Below are 18,608 nucleotides of genomic sequence, written 5' to 3' on the forward strand. Positions count from 1 at the left end.
CTTTAGAGAGGCTAATAAACCTGCAGACAAGCTCTCCACCTTGAGTCATGGCATTGAAGGGCTTCATCTCTTCAACTCTTTTTTTCGATCCTTCGTAAGCAAGTTAGAGGTTTCTACAATATGGATAGATGAGATTTCTCAACCTTTAGAACTAAGCCAATGAGCCTTGCCGATATTATTTACAAGCCCCCTAAATTGTATGTCATGTTCAATTAGCTTTTGAGCTAATCTGGACACCCCCTTTTTTTGGTGATACTTAGTAGAACAACCCTACACTGTTACTATCCCTTAATCATGTCAAAGTTTGGGATGCCAAACTCAAAGTTGTACTTTTGCCTATATAAATGATCAAAGTTGAATTTTTTTTTAAAAATCACTTGTAAATAATTTGCTTTTTTGGGTACAAATGTTCTTTTTCCTATTAAAATATACTAGTTGATTCAAATTGAAGTAAGTTAGACAAATTAAGAAATAGAAAATAACTGTAAATTTAATTATGTATGATTTTAAATTAATAGTAAAATTTCAAAAATATGTGCATAATAATTAGTAAGAGATTAGTGACAAACTATTAAGAAAATTTTAATTAATCGAACGAATAAATACATAATACTTTTTATATTCTGCTTAGAGGTATTTTGGTCATTCCAAATGTGCTATTGTTTTCTTAATACATGCTTCTCACATTTAACATTTTACATCGCCCTGATCAGATCTGGTCGTCTCTTTTTAGTATGTATCTCCTTCATCTTTTATCTGCGTCTTTTGATTCTTCGTTTAATCTTGCCTCTTGGTCGAATTTATTTCTTTTTTGTGCATCTATATGTATTTGAGCTTCCTTTTCCGAACGAATTTGGGGGAGGTTTTGGTTCTTTGGAGGATTTGTAATTTTGAGCCGCCCTTGTGGTTAGGTGATGTATCCCACTTTAAATTTTAACTGCTATATTAAGTTCCTTTGCTATGTATAACAGCCAATGTAGATTAAGTGCATTGATTGGGTTGTTGTATTGGTTAGTGAAGCTTAATTTGGACCAAGTTCTTTGGTATGTTTTTATGGTGTTGTAAAGGATCCATATACATATACTAGCTTTTTGAAGGTTTTATCAAAGATCTTTGATAAGATTAGGATTTCTGGTGGTATTATTTGTCAATAAGCCATGTTGTTCTGTAGATCAATTTCATTCAGGGATGAAATACTGCTTTTGGGAACATGTGGAATAGAACTTTCAGACTTGGGATGTTTATATTTGCTGATTTCAAAGCCATAACCATATTCAGAATTTGTGCCTGTTTTTTTTTTTTTTTTTTTGGGAGGATGTTGATGAAGTGAAGTTATAGTAAATTCAAGTGAGTTAGGTGAACTCTGTCTTTTATATAGCAAGGAGAATTTTTTCCTATAGGAAAGAAATGAGGCAAACATTTCCTTATCCTCTTTGGTAATCTTCTGACATTTTTTCGTTCCATGTGTCTTGTCAGATTTGAAATTATAATTCTCAAAGGTCTCATGAGTGCCTAAGCTGTTTAGTTATCACGACATGGATTCACCTGGTAAGATTTGAAAAGTCATAATTCTTAAAGAAGATTCTTGCTTTTGCTTATACTGTTTGTTTTCTCTCTACATGCACATATTTTTAGTTATAGTGATGGTTAGTTTTCTCCTGGATGCAAAGTTTGGTTTTGGTTATTAAACTATTACGTGTTTTCTCAGTCAGTTGCTCAAGAATTCTTTGCTAAAAATGGTAAATCTATTAAGAATTTAGCTGCAGTGCGATTTTCTATTTGTTTGTTGTGGTAAATATTGGAAGTTGCGTTCTTATGTGCATTTTATGTGAGTCCTGAATGATTTAGGAAAAGGCTACATTACTTTTGTTCTCAACTTTTGGTATGATGAATGTCGTTGTCTACTAGGAGGATATTTTTCGATTACAACCCTTTTTTTTGCATAAGATAAACTTAGTGAGCTTCCACCTATCCTAAACAAGCTCTTTTTCTCTTGGGAACTCACTTTTGGAAAATAAGCCAATTTTAAAAGAACATCTTTTCTGATTAGCCAGTGAGTTCCACTCCTCCGCTATGGACGGAAGAGCCTATTTCTCAGATGGAGATAAGGCTTTCAAATTAATTAACATTAGCGAAGAAAGATTAAGATGGTTTTACTTACTTTACGAGGGCACTAGAAGGCTCATTAGCAAAATCAAAGCTTGCAAAAATGTGTGATGGACATGAGTGCTATGAAGAGGCTTCACCGGAAGAGATGAATTTTTGTCGGAGATGCAGTAGGAAAATAGAGGCTACTTTTATAGAGTTCATTAGAATTTTAACAATTATGGTTGGTAGGTATGTTCAAATTTGAGGCATGGGTAGGTGATATGAAATTATTGGTGATCATTCGAGAAGTTATTGATGATGGAGGATGGTATGGAAGTGTACACAATCCTGTGGAGACCACAACAACCAACGACAAGAACTCTAGAATTAGGCAAGAACATATTTTGAAGATGAATGGTGTTGTAGTAGTTCAAAACAAAATCAATATTTACCAGAGACCAAAGCAATAATGACCGTTTTCTTGCCAAATGCCAAATTGGGAAATATAATGATCCTTTCAACATATCTCCCAATCAAGAACAACAACAACAACAACAATCCCACAAGTAGAGTTTGGGGAGGGTGGAATGTACACATATCTTATCACTACCTCGTGGAAGTAGAGAGGCTGTTTCCGAAAGACCCTCAGTTTAAGTGCAACTAATTCAGGTAGAAAGAAGGAGACAATAAAGAAAATATAGCAGAAGAGAGCAAAAACAAGAACTAAATAGTGCTCAAGAAGTTGCTCACATATGGTTTCTTAATAGATGGAAGCTGATTGCGCATAATCAATTCCTTTTCAAAATGCCTTTTCATCAAGAGGACGTTAGGGATCGTTTGGTATGCGGGATACGATCGGACATCTCAAGATTAAGTTTGGATAAAATTTATACTGTGTTCGGTTGATTGTATAAATTTATATCTGTCATCCAAATGCAATATAAATTTTATCCCAATCATGGGATATCTCACCTTATCCCATCCAACTTGGAATTCTTTTATCCCATTTCCTAGGAAGGATAATTGTGTCTTGTGATTATAATGCCAAAACTATAATCCGAAGATAATTTAGTCTGTGCGTACCAAATGAGTAATTAGAGTTAAGGTGGGAGATTGGTATGGGAATGGTAGAAGAATATCTTTGGAACGGTGGTTGTCGGTTGCAGGGTTGACAATGACGGAATCATAATCTGCCAATAGATGGATAAACTCATTCAGAATTCCACTCCCTGCTTATGCTTGGTTGGGAAGCTCCTTGAGAGTTATTACTGAATTGTGTGGTGACCTTGTTGAAACAAATAACAACATACCTAGTGTAATTACCCAAGTTGAGTCTGGGGAGGGTTGGATATGATGTACGCAAACCTTACCCTAGGGAAACGGTATTCAATGGACCCTTGCTTAAAAGAAATGTTTCCGAAACAGGATTCTAAGAAAAATATGACATCAAAATAATAAGATACAACGAAAATGAAGCAACAAGTAGTAATACTGATTGAATAATAAGAGACCGTACAACTACTAAATAATATTACTAATAAGGAGAAGAGAGGAGGATGCTAGTTCCCTAGTTCTCCCACATAAAGTGCGACAACACTCCGCTACTTACTAACCTTCTAGCCTAATCCTCGGCCTCCAAATCTTCCTCTCTAGGGTCATGTCTTTAGTAAACTAGGTTGTGCTATGTCATGTCTAATCACCTCCCTCAGCTCTTTTTTGGCTTAGCTGTACCTCTCCTAAATCCTACTGCAACCAACCTCACCTACCTCCTTATTGGCACATCTTCACACCTCCTCTTCACATGCCCAAACCATCTTGGCCTCGCTTCGCTCATTTTATCCACTACATAGGTCACTCCCACCTTACCTCGTATAACTATGTTCCTAATCATATCTCTCCTAGTATGCCCACACATCCATCTGTGCATCCTCATCTCCACTACCTTCATCTTTTGAACGTGGGTGTTCTTGACCGACCATCACTCTGCCCATACTACAATGCTGATCTAACCACCACTTTGTAGAGTACCTTATGGCCTCGATGACTCATTCTTATCGCAGAGCCTCCATTTCACCCTCTCTACTTCAATACGATGTGCAACATCATCTTCAATCTCCCTGTCACTCACCCTGCTCCCATACGATTATGGGAAGACATTGGTAAATTATGAAGTGCTTTTACTCTGAATATTTACTTTGAAGTTGGGAATGGTGCACACATCTAATTCTTGAAGGATAGATGGCTAGGCAACTATACTCTTCAAGACGACTTTCCAAATCTGTTCAATATTGCCCAAAACCCCAACTCTGTCATTGCTACAAACAGGGAAGGGGTTACCGGGGACTTCAAATTTAGGAGAAACATTTGTGATTGGGAAATACATGAGTTGCTTGGCCTTTATGCTAGACTGCAACAAAGTAAGTAAATTCTCAGGTGGCGGAGACTTAAATGTGTGACTTATGGTGGAGGCAACTGTACAGTCAAGGATGGATACCAGCTAAGGTGTTCTAGCAATTCTTTGATAAATAACTGGCTATGGAAACTCATTTGGAGACCCAAATTTCCACCAAAGTTTATCTGTTTCACCTGGACAGTGTTATTTGAGGCATGCTTCACACAAGATAATCTGATGAAAAGGAATTTCTAGCTACCAAACATACGTTACATGTGCCAAAAGGAAGCTGAAGGTACCTGCTATTTGCTTCTGCATTGTGAGGTGCCTTGGTCATATGGTATATTTTATTTTCCGCATTTTTGGTCTCAAATGGGTAACACCTTACACAATGAAGGATGCTTATAAGAGTTGGAATTTATGGAGAGTTGATAAAGCCATGAAGAAAAATAGGAAATGGTTCCTGCTTGTCTGTTTTTGTGCATTTAGACAGACACAAACGAGAGATGTTTTGATGAAACTCCATTAGTGCTCTTTAAAGGTGTGGTGTATTGCTAATTTGTTTTGCTAGCCTTATTAACGACATTGACAAACTTTTGCCTTGCTGAAAGTATGGACAATGTTCGGATTTCATTCGCTCTGTAGATCTAGCTTAGTCAGTTGTGTATAGGGCCCAGCTATATTTTTGGTAAGCTCAAATGTCAAATCTTGTATCATGTACATTTTGCATCTCCTTGATGCCTTTTACTGAAATCACTCCATTAAAAAAAAATACTTGCTTTTCTATTTGAGCATGCAAGGCTTCTTTGTTAACCAATCTATATGTTCATGTGAACTTTTGACTTGGATATTCATCTGTTTCAAAAAAAAAAAAAAATTCTGTTTCAAAAAGAAAAAGATATTCAGTTCCATGTGGAATTGAATTTAGTGCATTATGCTATTTTTCTGGCGTGTTCACTCATTTTGTGTTTTACTTACTTCAGCTGGACGTCTGCGGGATACATCTGTTGTTGTTGTTACTCTGGAATCTAGTGAAGTATACATTATTGTTAGTTTGTCTTCAAGGACGGATACACAGGTGATCTATGTTGATCCCACAACTGGGAGTCTTCGCTATAATGCAAAGACAGGATATGATATTTTCAATTCTCAAAATGAAGCCTTAGATTATGTGACAAATGGTTCAAAATGGCTGTGCAAGAGTATAATCTATGCCAGAGCTGTGCTAGGCTATGCTTCTCTTGGTATCTATGGTTTACTTCTTGTTGCGACAAAGTTGTCGGTCAGCATTCCAAATTTGCCTGGGGGTGGATGTATATATACTGTAACAGAGACCCAATGGATCAAGATTTCACTTCAAAACCCTCAGCCACTGGGCAAAGGTGAAACTAAGAATGTTCAAGAAGTGATGGAGCTGGATATTGATGGCAAGCATTATTTTTGTGAATCACGGGATATTACTAGACCTTTTCCAAGTCGTATGCCCTTGCTGAATCCTGATGATGAATTTGTGTGGAATAAATGGTTTTCAATGCCCTTCAAAAAGATAGGACTTCCAGAGCATTGTGTTGTTCTTCTGCAGGTTTTACTTCATACTTGGTACCTTTAGATATTGTACTTTTTTTGTGTGACATTTGACACTTGCTATGAGTTCCACTTGTATGCATATGATACAATGAAAAAAAAGAAAGAAAAACAAAGCAAAGCCATATGATCTTTGAAACAATAAGAACCTCATGTTTTCACTTTTTGTACAGTTGGTGTAAACCTTGTGATGTAAAAAGTGTAGTTGACATTGTAGATTTTCTCATCTCCTTCTACCTATTAAGGAACTGTTTTTGTTATGCACACCTTTTTTTTCCTTCTTTTGAACTGGTTAGGTAGTAGTGGTATTGAAAACAGAAATCTGGCACTAAGTTGGTGCCAAGGTTTTTTTTTCTGTTATTTTTCAGGATTCTTCCGTACAGAACAAGAAAGAGAAGATTTCACCTATACAAAAGCCTATTTCTGTAGTGAGTCTATAAAGTCAAGCATACTATTTTCTCATCTTTAACATTCTATAGGTTACACCAAAAAGCCAAAAACCATATGCAGGTGCACTTAGGGGTGGGCATAAATACCGAAAAACCGAACCGAACCGAAAAAATTCGGTTCTTCGGTGTTTCGGTTCGGTGTCGGTTTTTTTTTTCGGAACTTCGGTTCTTCGGTTCGGAGTTCGGTGTAAGGGTCCCAAAACTACGGTGCACCGAAGAACCGAAGTTTTATTAAATAAATTTAAAAGTATTTATTATATTACTTAATTTTTAACTTTACTTGGCCCATTTCAATTTTTATATTTAGATCCTAAACTTAAATAGCAAAAATCTTAATAACAAAATAGTAAACCCTAAAGACCTAAAGTCTAAACTAAACAAAACTCAATTTAATTCAAGTTTGAGCAGCAACTTGGTGTTTCTACTTTCTACTTTTTTTTATCATTTTATGTTGTTACTTTGAAGTGAGAACAACAAATTGATGTTCTTACCTTTTATTGTTAGACGGTTAGTTGTACTTTGAAGTTTGAAGTGTGAAGTGAATAACAATTGTTACTTTATCATATTCTCTCTTTATTTTTGTTGACACCGAAAAACCGATTTTAAAACACCGAACTGAACCGAACCGAAGTAGAAAAAACCGAACCGAACCGATCTAGTTTGGTTTGAAATATGGTGCACACTTTTCTAAAACCGAATACCGAAGAACCGAACCGAAATTTGATTAAACCGAACCGAAGAACCGAACGCCCACCCCTAGGTGCACTTAATCTTCTGTACACCTTCTATTTTCCCTACAAAACATCTGTACCTATTACCCCAACACATGCTAAAACAGTATTCCAAATTTTCCTCGCTGATTTACTCAGCCCCCTAGTTGCCCAGCTGGCTAGAAGATCCTTTACTGCATAAGGCATGACAAAAGAGACTAAAAAGATAAAAAAGTTGTGACCAGATCTGTTTTGTGACTGTGCAGTGCAAAAAGATGGCTGCTACATACTTCTTTTCTTAAGGTTGCCTTGGGTAAGGTATGCATTGTGCAAAGCTGTCCACATAAAACAACTGACTTCGTAAGGAGTCTTCAACTTCCATAATCACTAGAATTTTATAGCAAGAGTTCACTGAGAAAACTCCATCTACCTGCCTATTCCATATTGAAGTACCTGGTACCCGTTCTTCTAGGAACACCTTCTCAAGATCATCTAAAAGCAAGGCCATCCTAGGAATTTCCCAATCAAAACAGTTTCTATGAAAATCAAGATACAGTTGTTACTATTCCAGCAAGTTGAAACCAAGCACCAGTCTTCAAAGTGAAATTGTAATGTTTGCACTCCTTGCTATTATTAAGGAAAAAATATTTTTCTCCTCCAGATCTACCTGAGTCTCAAAAAATTGTGTAAGGTATGCATTGTGCAAAGCTGCCCACATAAAACAAGTGACTTCGTAATTGGCTTATCAGTAAGTTATATGCTCTGTACCAGCCTTTTGAGAAGTTGAAGACATAAAATTGTGAATTTATGTGTCAAACAGTGTTATCTAAAGCAAAAAGCAAAAAAAAAGTCTTAAGGTCTGTTGGGTTTTAAGCGCAAAGTCAGATAAAGCATGGGCTTTAATGAAAAACGGTGTAAAGGAAAAAAGATACAAATATATATGTTTAGTTCAAGGCTAATAATTATAAGCATATGATAAATATATGAACAAAGAAATTGATTTTTTTTACGATAAAGCGAGATATCAATTGTTTAGTGTCGCCTCTTTAGAAGAGGCTCACTGGCAAGGAAAAGTATGCGTTAGAACCTTGATGACGATACTGAATCGCACATTAAGCTAGGCGAAATGCTCAACACATTTTGTGCCTCGCTTCAGGGCTTAAGCGCGCCTTTGACAACACGACTGTCAAATTTATTCTTTTTTGCTTGAATAGAAATATCATCTGATCCGTTCATGGATAGACTCCTCATGGCAATGATGTTGGTCCTTTGCACAATGGTCGCTGTTACAAATAGAATCTGATGACTTCTTGTTTTTTGATCTTTTATCCTGGTTGTTTTGAGTGTGTATTTGAGAAATCTTATCAACCGCCTCTTCTTATGCATTTTGACTTAAAATGCTAGTAAAATGGTGACATGATCATTCCACATATTATTTTAACATGTGGTCTTCTTTTAGGACTTTCAATTTTTTTGACAACTCTCGAAAGAATTAAGAAAGAACCATTAGATTGTTGGTTAAATTGGAGGTAGAACTTCATTACTTACCCTGGTTTGATGATTTGATTGGTTACTATCTGAGCTGTTTTCTTGCTCTAGTTTATTCCACGCTTTTGTTCTTCTATTCCTATCTATGCTGTCTGTATTTGAATCGAAAACTTAAGTTGTAACTATCTTTCATCTCCTGTATCTGTACCTCTAGGTGCAATATTCTTTGTTTTTTGATAAATAGGATCAGAACTCTTACTGTTATGAACCATTATGCTGAATGTGATAATATGAATTCTCATTGGGACGATGATAATCCATAGGGCTTTGCAGAATCCCGAAGTTTTGGAAGCTTAGGTCAGCAAGAAGGGGTTGTTGCCCTCACTGCTCGACGTAGTAGGCTCCATCCTGGGACTCGGTATCTAGCAAGAGGCTTGAATTCTTGCTATAGTACAGGTAGCATAAAATTACCCCGTACATCTTGAATTTGAATTTTTCTTTTTCCTTTTGTTGCCTTTGGGAACAGACCAGGTTATATCATTTGTCGAGAACGGAGACCAGGTTATTATTTACTGTGGTTCTTTGTGGATTTTGTTCTTATGGATATGGTTAAGAATATTCCTTTATAATAGCTCTGCATTTGTTCATTTATTCTCCCATTACTGTTTGTTTGACATAATTCTGCATGACTCTGCATGCTTTGGTTAGCGATAGTACATTACGTTTCAAACCTTATCTCTGGTGCAAAGTAGTTGTCTATTTTCTTTCTCGAGCATTTCTGTGCTCATTTTATTATTGATTGAATTGTCCAGGGATTCAGTGGTGTACGCAGAAATTTTTGTAAGTGGTGTCGTCACTTAAAGGGAAGAACAAATGATCAAATTAAAGAAAAGATTAACTAATTTTTGAACACTAGGATTTTAGGTTTAGCGTGATTAATAGTTCCGTTTGACCAAACTTCTAAAATCAAACTTATTTTAAGAAGTATTTTTTTTTTTTCAAAAATGCTTTTTCAAAAAAATTATTTTGTCGAGAAGTGGTTTATGCTTGACCAATAAATTTATAAAATATTTTTTAGAAGCAATTAGTGTGTGGCCAAGTAAATAATGTATTTTTCTCAAAAATATTTTTCAAAAACTTGCTTTTAGACAAAAGCTAATTTTTTTAGATATTGAAAAATAACATTTGCTACTCCTGAAACACACTTTTTTTTTCTTCTAAAGCTTGGTTAAATACCTTATTTTTTTAAAATAAACATTTTTGACATCTAAAAGCTTGGCCAAACAGGCTATAATACAGTTCAAGCTTGTGGTAAAGTAATTTAACATCGAAGACATGCAAAAATGAATCTTGATTGATTGGTTTGTTTAATTTGAAGAGCTCAAGGGGAGGCTTTTTGGGGTTCGAATGACACTTTAAAATGAAAATTATATTGTTTAGCAACTAATATAGTAATAATAGCTTACAAAAGTTCTTAAAAAATATACAAATCACTGCCATCAAGGTTCAAACTCGGGGTGACAGCCACATTAAGGAAGCACTTAACCAACAAGCCATCCGGGAGTTTGTGTTAGCTGTTGTCATTATATGTTATATATACATGTGTTTTGTTTTTTCTGATATATATATATGTGTGTGTGTGTATTTTAACTAAACTTTCCGTCTAAGCATTGTTGGATGACATCCCTTGTTATAAGGTGGGTCCGGCCCTGCAGGGATTCTCTATACTTTATGTTCTCTGCATAGAATGGTGGTATCAGTTAGACCTAATTTAATTTCAATTTTCCAGCACAGTATGTTCTGGTATTTCCCCTGACATGTATATGTGTGTTTATATTAATAATAATAATAATAATAATAATAATAATAATAATAATAATAATAATAATTGATAATTTAAATAATTGATAAAACCTTACAATGTTTAGATAGTTTAATTTGTGAGATATGCTGGACATCTTTTGCAAGAAAAAGAATCTGTGGGATATGTTTATCTTCAGCACCTGTCAATTTGTAATCTATTCCGAGTCTATAAATGAGGCTCATAATTACAATTATAAGCCTCATTTTTTTTTTCAGCCTCAAAAAAAATAAATGAGGCTTATAATTGTAATTATGATCCCTTTATATTGGTTTCACTACTTTTTGATGGACAGGCAATGAAGTTGAATGTGAGCAACTTGTATGGGTTCCGAAAAGGGCTGTTCAAAGTGTTCCTTTTAATACTTACATCTGGAGAAGAGGCACTATTCCTATGTGGTGGGGTGCGGAGTTAAAGTTGACTGCTGCAGAAGCAGAAATCTATGTCGCCAATCGTGATCCTTATAAAGGAAGTGCTCAATACTATCAAAGGTTAACTAAGAGATATGATGCACGAAACCTAGATATAGCTGCTAGTGGGAACCAGCGAAAGACTGCTTTTGTTCCAATTATATGTGTCAACTTGCTTAGGAATGGTGAAGGCAAATCAGAATCGATTTTAGTTCAGCATTTTGAGGAATCTTTGAATTATGTTAAATCAATTGGAAAACTACCTCATACTCGGGTTCATTTAATAAACTATGATTGGCATGCCAGTGTGAAGTTGAAAGGAGAACAACAAACAATTGAAGGACTTTGGTACCTTCTAAAAGCACCCACAGTTGCTATTAGCATCACTGAAGGGGATTATCTGCCTTCTCTTCGGCGCATCAAAGATTGCAAAGGTGAGGTAATTTATAGTGATGACATTGATGGAGCATTCTGCTTAAGATCGCATCAAAATGGAGTGATACGTTTCAATTGCGCTGATTCCTTAGATAGGACCAATGCTGCTAGTTTCTTTGGTGCCCTCCAGGTTTTTATGGAGCAGTGCAGACGGTTAGGTATATCACTTGACAGTGATTTGGCATATGGTTATCAGTCATATAACAACAATGGGGGATACACAGCTCCATTACCTCCTGGCTGGGAGAAACGGTCTGATGCTGTAACTGGGAAAACATATTTTATTGATCACAATACAAGGACAACTACTTGGAATCATCCCTGTCCAGATAAACCCTGGAAGAGATTTGATATGACATTCGATGAGTTCAAGAGATCGACAATCTTATCACCTGTCTCTCAATTAGCAGATTTATTTTTGCTTGCTGGTGACATCCATGCAACATTGTATACTGGCTCCAAAGCTATGCACAGCCAAATTCTTAGCATATTTAATGAAGAAGCAGGCAAATTCAAACAGTTTTCTGCTGCACAGAATATGAAAATTACTCTTCAGAGAAGATATAAGAATGCTGTTGTAGATAGTTCTCGTCAGAAGCAACTAGAGATTTTTCTTGGATTAAGGCTTTTCAAGCATTTTCCATCAATTCCAACCCAGCCATTATATGTATGTTTTATATTGTTCTCCTTCACTCTTGTTACATGTGACTCTAGTTTCTTTCATTTTCTTTTCTTTTCTTTTGCTTATAATATTGTTTTCTTTAACTGTCATTTTTTTAGCTTCATATTGACGTTCTTCTAAGCTTATTTCTTGACACCGAATGAATGCATCCTAGTTGACCTCTGATCACCATATAAGCGAGGAGGGGGCTTTTTCACTTAAATCTTTGATGATTGTTAGCCACCTGGGTCTTTCTAATGTATACATTACAATAATGGTTATCCTTTCCTACACTCTTCTTGATCCATAAACCTGAACCTCAACTTGTTCAAATCACGTTGAACTTCAATAATTTCCTAATAAGTGTCTGTTTTATTTGGATATTGTTGGGAATGGGTAAGGAAGAGGAGAAGGTGGAAAGGAAGACAACTTACTCCACCTATTGCTTAGATGAGATCTGTCTGGTTCAGTGGGAGGTCCCATTTGATGAAACATTTATAATTCCCTGCAGTTTTTGCTGGGTGACTAGAGATGAAGTTTATTTCTAGTGTCAGAGGGTTTGACATGCTGACTTGGGAAGCTGCATATCTCTTCACTTTTTTCTCCCTTCCCATTTACTTCCGGACAGCACCCAAAAAAATAAATAAAATCCCAACTGTTTGTAATCTATGTTGCTTCTTCATAATTTTCATTTTTTCATCCCAACCTTTAGTGGAAACGAGGTTCTAGCTACTATATTGGATACTTGGTGTTTTTAGCTTGATAAAGTGCAATCCTGGACAAGTACATGACTGAAGAGTGTTTATTGGGTAGAATCTATGTTGCTCAGATTTGAGTGCAGGTATTAGATCCGGATGCGGATCTTGAGGTCGGATTCTTCATCATATAAATTTTAGTATTCGGGGCTATGGATCCGAGTGCAGATATGGTCAATAAATGTATATTACGACACAGAGAGTATATTTTTTTGATTATTTAAAGTTATTGAACTAAAAATAATAAAATTTCATTCTTTATAAACACCTATATTTTATTCCTATCTTGCGTAATAGAAAAGCATTCTCATACTTTATATATATATATATGTGTGTGTGTGTGTGTGTGTGTGTGACATAAACCAAAAAATAAAACAAATATCCAATCAATCTATACGTCTCAGTCATAGAATGTGTTCAAAGTACCCAAGGTAAATCGACCAAATCCGCTATGGATCCTACACTCACACTCACTCTACACCTACGCCCATATCATGTTTCATGGGTGCGGCAGGGATTATGAAGAGTCCACGCAACATAGAGTAGAATCCTTTTGTTTTGGTTTCTTATTGGTTCATAACAACAGTATCTTTCATGGTTTGTTACTATGTTTTTTTGAAGGCAGATTGTGCAGGCTTCTTTTGTTGCTTTTTTCCCTTTTACTGCTCATTCTTATTTCCCGCTCATGCCAGGCTCTTGATTCTTCTTCCTGCAATGCCTTTTGTCTATGTATCATCTTTCTGGCTCTATCTTATATATAAAAGTATTAAAAAGATTTAATATAGATCTGGTAAGAAGGCATAATATTGAAACTGGCGACAGAAGGGACAACTCCCAAAGTTATGGAACAATAGGTTGCATCAATTTGACTCCGAAAGGATTCAAGATGTTACGACACAATTTTCCTGATTCCTAACTTTTGAGGTTGTATTTATGTGTGGACTCTGATTATGATTCTACAAAGACAAAAAGGACACCACATATGGAAAATGTATACTTACAAACTAAAATGACCTATATGTTGTCATAAAAAAAAATGACCTATATGTTGTCATAAAAAAAAAAGACCTATATGTGTTATAATAATATACTGGATAAACTTTCTGGGTTCAGCACTGCCTGGATTCAAAAACATCCTGAAACATTTGCTCAAGCTTTTTCCTTGTAAAGAGGAAACTGTTCTCCACTTTAATTATCTCTAAACTGAATGATAAAAGCGGCATAAGCCTAAAAATCCGCATATCCTCAGGCCCCACTTAGGGATGACATGGGATATATTGTATTTGTTGTAATCAGAGATATTTTCGTCAATTTGTTGTAGTTGAGGTTATATATTTGGAGTGAGCTAACTTTATTTTGTGAAAGACATTTGAAATTTATTCTTTCACCATTGTTTGTGCTGATGACAGGTCACTTCCCGTCCCACTGGATGCTTTCTAAAGCCAATTGTGAATATGTTTCCAATTTCCGATGGTGGAGCAAATCTTCTTAGTTTTAAAAGAAAAACAATGACATGGGTACATGCATAATGCTTTCGACATTTTTAAACTGCATTTTATTTGATAAAAGAATCTTCTTACAGTATAAATCCCCTGCTGTTTCAAAGTTTAAAAAAAAAAAAAAATCCCCTGCTGTTTCATCTACAGTAGGTTCATTTATATCCGCAGCATTGTGCACCTTGTCTCAGTTGTGTACACATCTTCTTACAGGTTACTCCACAGGCCACTGATGTAGTTGAACTTTTTATTTACCTCGGCGAGCCTTGTCATGTTTGTCAGCTACTTCTCACTGTTGCACATGGTTCTGATGATTCAACGTTCCCATCAACAGTTGATGTCAGGACAGGGCGTTATCTGGATGGACTTAAACTTGTTCTGGAGGTTTGTTCCATTTCTATTGTGAAATTGTTATGCCTGTACCTGGTTGTTACTTGCTTCTTTGCTACCTAAAAAATTCAAATCTATGTGATGCTCATGCAATTTGCTTTATAGGCATTTTCTTTCTCAACTGTGATGAGTTTTTGTGCCTTGCCTTTTAGATTCTGATAATGGCTAAAGGTATCTAGGATAGGCTGAGAGGAATTTGCGTTTTCCATCTGTTACTGGGAAAACAACATGCACATATGCCTCCTTTTTTCTGATGGAGGATATTATTTTTCTTGTATTTCTACAGGCTACAATCCTACCAAATGTCTGAAAATGGAAACCTTTCATAGAAATATAAAATAGTTAAACTTTTCATGTGCAATTGTGCATATATGTCTGGGGTTACTGTCAAAAGTTCACAATTTTTGCATGAATTTGTTCACAGGGAGCTTCTATTCCTCAGTGTGCAAATGGGACAAATATTTTAATTCCATTGTCAGGACCAATTAGTACAGAGGACATGGCTATCACTGGTGCAGGTGCACGGCTTCATGCCCAAGATGCATCCACGCTTCCATTAATGTATGATTTTGAGGAACTTGAAGGAGAAGTGGATTTTCTTACTCGTGTTGTTGCACTCACGTTTTATCCGGCTGCAGATGGTGGAGGCCCTATAACTCTTGGTGAGGTACAAAGAAACAAGATAATTTTACTTTTAGGGATCCTTTCTTTCTAAAGAAATTTTTTAAGTTTCTTTACATCCTTTAACATAGTCTTGTGTGGAAGTTTTGACTACATTTATCTGCATATGATAAAGAAGACATCATCCAAGTCTGATGACTAACGTAAGTTATAAACATATTGTTAAAATGGTATTTTGGTCAATCAATTTTTTAATTTTATGGTTTCACACTTTTATTATTGTATAGATAACCAGTACAAAAAGGGAATCTTTGTTACCTGATTGGAAAAACAAGGAAATGTTCATCTAATTCTAAAAAAAAATTGGAAACACATTACAGAAAGAACGTAATCCAGCTAGACAAAACCATCATTATTTTATTATCATGTGGTCCAAGTAAGATGGCTTTACTCAGTTATGGAGCCATGCTGTTGCATGATATTTTCTTCAATCTCTTCAGTACATTTTTTTCTGTTTGTAAAAACACATGCAGATTGAGATACTTGGGGTATGTCTTCCATGGAGGTTCATATTGAAACATGAAGGCTCTGGCACTGGATTTTCTAAACAAGCAGAAGCCCATCATGATGTTACTAACCCTTTTCTGACTGAGCCCAGGGAAAATCCTTTTGCTTCTTCTTTAACCACTGGTACACAAGCAAACTCGTCCGTTGACTTATGGGTAGACCTTTTAACAGGCGAAAGCAGAATTTCAGATTCTAATAGGCAGCCAGTGGCTGAAACTGTCTTCCATGGCGGAGATGACCTGCTTGACTTCTTGGATGATGCTTTTGTCCAACAACCAAAGGAAGCTAATGTTTTTTCCAACAGCACGTCTAAAGGGCCTACTGACAATAACACTCAACGCTATTTGGATTGTTTCAAACTCCTTGTGGGACCCCAAATGGTATGTATCTTTTGGATTTTTATATTACTTTTATGCTTCTGACTTGGGGTGGCAAAATCAGCCAAACCCATTTGACCTGCCTAAGTTTTAATGGGTTGGATGTGGGTTAATATTACAAATGGGCTCAGTTTGGGCACAACCCGTCTTAACCAATGACAAAAGCTAGCCCAAAGTAAACCCAAACTTTACCCATCACTATCCAACCTTCAACCCCAATAATTTGGTTCTTCTGTGTAGTTTAACAGAACTGCTTATTTTATATATCTCAACATTACATGTATATATACACTAGCAAGAAGCTATACAAAAGGTAAGAAAATATCCTACAGATCTCTCCTATGATTCTGTTAACTATATAAGGTAATATAATAGTTACAACAATCTGTCACACTCCCCCTCAAGCTGGAGCATATATATTGATCATGCCCAGCTTGTTACACAAATAGTTAACTCGAGCTCTAGTCAATGCCTTTGTGAACAAATCAGCTAGTTGCTAGTTGCTCTCCTGTCTTTACATAGCTCGTGGAAATCAAGTTTTCTTGAATCTTTTCACCAATAAAATGGCAATCCACCTCGATGTGCTTAGTTCTTTCATGATACACTGGATTAGAGGCGATATGAAGGGCAGCTTGATTATCACACCAAAGTTTCGATGGTGTGGGATACTTCAACCCAACTTCACTTAAGAGGTGATGTATCCACATAATCTCACATGTGGATTGTGCCATAGTTCTATACTCGGATTCCGCACTAGATCGAGATACAACATTTTGTTTCTTACTTCTCCATGATACCAAATTTCCACCCACAAAGACACAATAGCCAGTAGTAGACCTTCTATCAATCTTGGATCCAGCCCAATCAGCGTTTGCAAAACACTCAATGCGAGTATGTCCATTGTTTCTATATACTATGCCAAGTCCAGGGGCGCCTTTCAAGTAACATAATATTTGTTCCAAAGCTGCCCAATGTTTGATGGTAGGCGTGGACATGAACTGACTCAACACTTACAACAAACATAGAATGCAAGAATAATTTGAGAGAAGATATTCCTGCATAATCACTGCATAATCACTCCCAGTGATGACAATATCATCAAACATATACAACAAGAAGAATAATGCCAACCTTTGATTGTCTGTAAAAGACTGAATAATCACAATTGCTCTTTGTTAGCCCAAACTTCTGAACTTCCTCATTGAATTTCCAAACCAAGCACGTGGGCTCTATTTCAGACCATACAAGGTTTCTTCAAGTGACCGACTTTCCCATTCTCTCCCTGAGCAACAAAACCGGGTGGTGCTCCATATACACTTCTTCTTGGAGATCACCGTGAAGAAATGCATTCTTGATATCCAACTGTTGTAGTGACCAATTTTGACAAGCAGCCAAAGAAATAAACAAGCGAATGGAAGTGAGTTTTGCCACTGGAGAAAAAGTATCAGAATAGTCCACCCCATAAGTCTGAGCATATCCTTTAGCCACCAATCTGGCTTTAAGTCTAGCCACAGAACCATCAGGATTTACTTTGATTGTAAAAACCCATTTACATCGCACTGCCTTTTTCCCGTTTGGTAAGTCCACCAAATTCCAATTGTGATTTTCATCTAACACATGTATCTTATCGAGCATTGCATCATACCACCCAGGGTGAGTCAAAGCTTCTTGAACTGTTTTGGGTACAAAGATAGAATCTAGAGAGGCAATCAAAGAGCAAGATGCGGTAGACAAGTGGTCATATGAGATAAAATTAGCAATGGAATATGTAGATTGATATTGACGCTTACCTTTGCGAAGAGCAATGGGAATGTCAAGATTTTCTGTTGAAGAGGGATTGACTGGAGGAGGATCTGATGACGAAAAGTTGGTGCAGGACATTATCATTGGTCACTTGTAGCCCGGAATAAACTTGAACTATCGGCGGCGTTGTTTAAGCAAGTGGAACATCAGAAGACACATTTTCCATTGACTGCTCAACACTACCAGGAACTTCCTTATGGTGTTTTGATCTCGATGGAGTGGTCCTATAAATGAGCCATTCTTCTTCTTCCTATTGCCCCTGAGTGGGAAAAGTGTCGGGAGAGAAAAAAAAATGAAATGCTCTCAGGGAACACCACATCTATCGACACCATATATCTGTTAAGGGTTGGAGAGTAGCACCGATAACCCTTCTGTAAGCGAGAATATCCCAAAAAGACACACTTCAAGGCCTTTGGATCTAGTTTTGTAACATGGAGTTGCACATGTGCACCTTTGGTTCTAATGAAAATAATGGCTTATTAAGAAAGAGAACACCATAGGGAATATCACCATTAAGCACT

At 36.3% G+C, this 18,608-nt stretch overlaps 1 protein-coding gene across 2 annotated transcripts in view; it reads left to right on the forward strand.

Moving 5' to 3' along the window:
• The first annotated feature begins 1,297 nt into the window (after window positions 1–1,297).
• LOC125830033 (probable phosphoinositide phosphatase SAC9) overlaps window positions 1,298–18,608 on the forward strand; it is a 28,881-nt gene continuing 11,570 nt past the window's right edge. The window contains exons 1-9 of one of the 2 annotated variants that reach the window (XM_049509250.1): window positions 1,298–1,347; window positions 1,477–1,548; window positions 5,464–6,062; window positions 9,035–9,167; window positions 10,868–12,084; window positions 14,243–14,350; window positions 14,543–14,713; window positions 15,144–15,386; window positions 15,874–16,287. In XM_049509250.1, coding sequence (XP_049365207.1) covers window positions 1,536–1,548; window positions 5,464–6,062; window positions 9,035–9,167; window positions 10,868–12,084; window positions 14,243–14,350; window positions 14,543–14,713; window positions 15,144–15,386; window positions 15,874–16,287 — 2,898 coding nt within the window. In that variant the 5' untranslated portion in view covers window positions 1,298–1,347; window positions 1,477–1,535. Of the gene's footprint in view, window positions 1,348–1,476; window positions 1,549–5,463; window positions 6,063–9,034; window positions 9,168–10,867; window positions 12,085–14,242; window positions 14,351–14,542; window positions 14,714–15,143; window positions 15,387–15,873; window positions 16,288–18,608 lie in introns of those variants that run through there. The other variant, XM_049509251.1, reaches the window with a different exon arrangement.

This window comes from Solanum verrucosum, unplaced genomic scaffold (assembly GCF_900185275.1).
Source record: "Solanum verrucosum unplaced genomic scaffold, falcon-dt-bn FXZP01000074.1, whole genome shotgun sequence".
NCBI classification, from domain to species: Eukaryota; Viridiplantae; Streptophyta; class Magnoliopsida; order Solanales; family Solanaceae; genus Solanum; species Solanum verrucosum.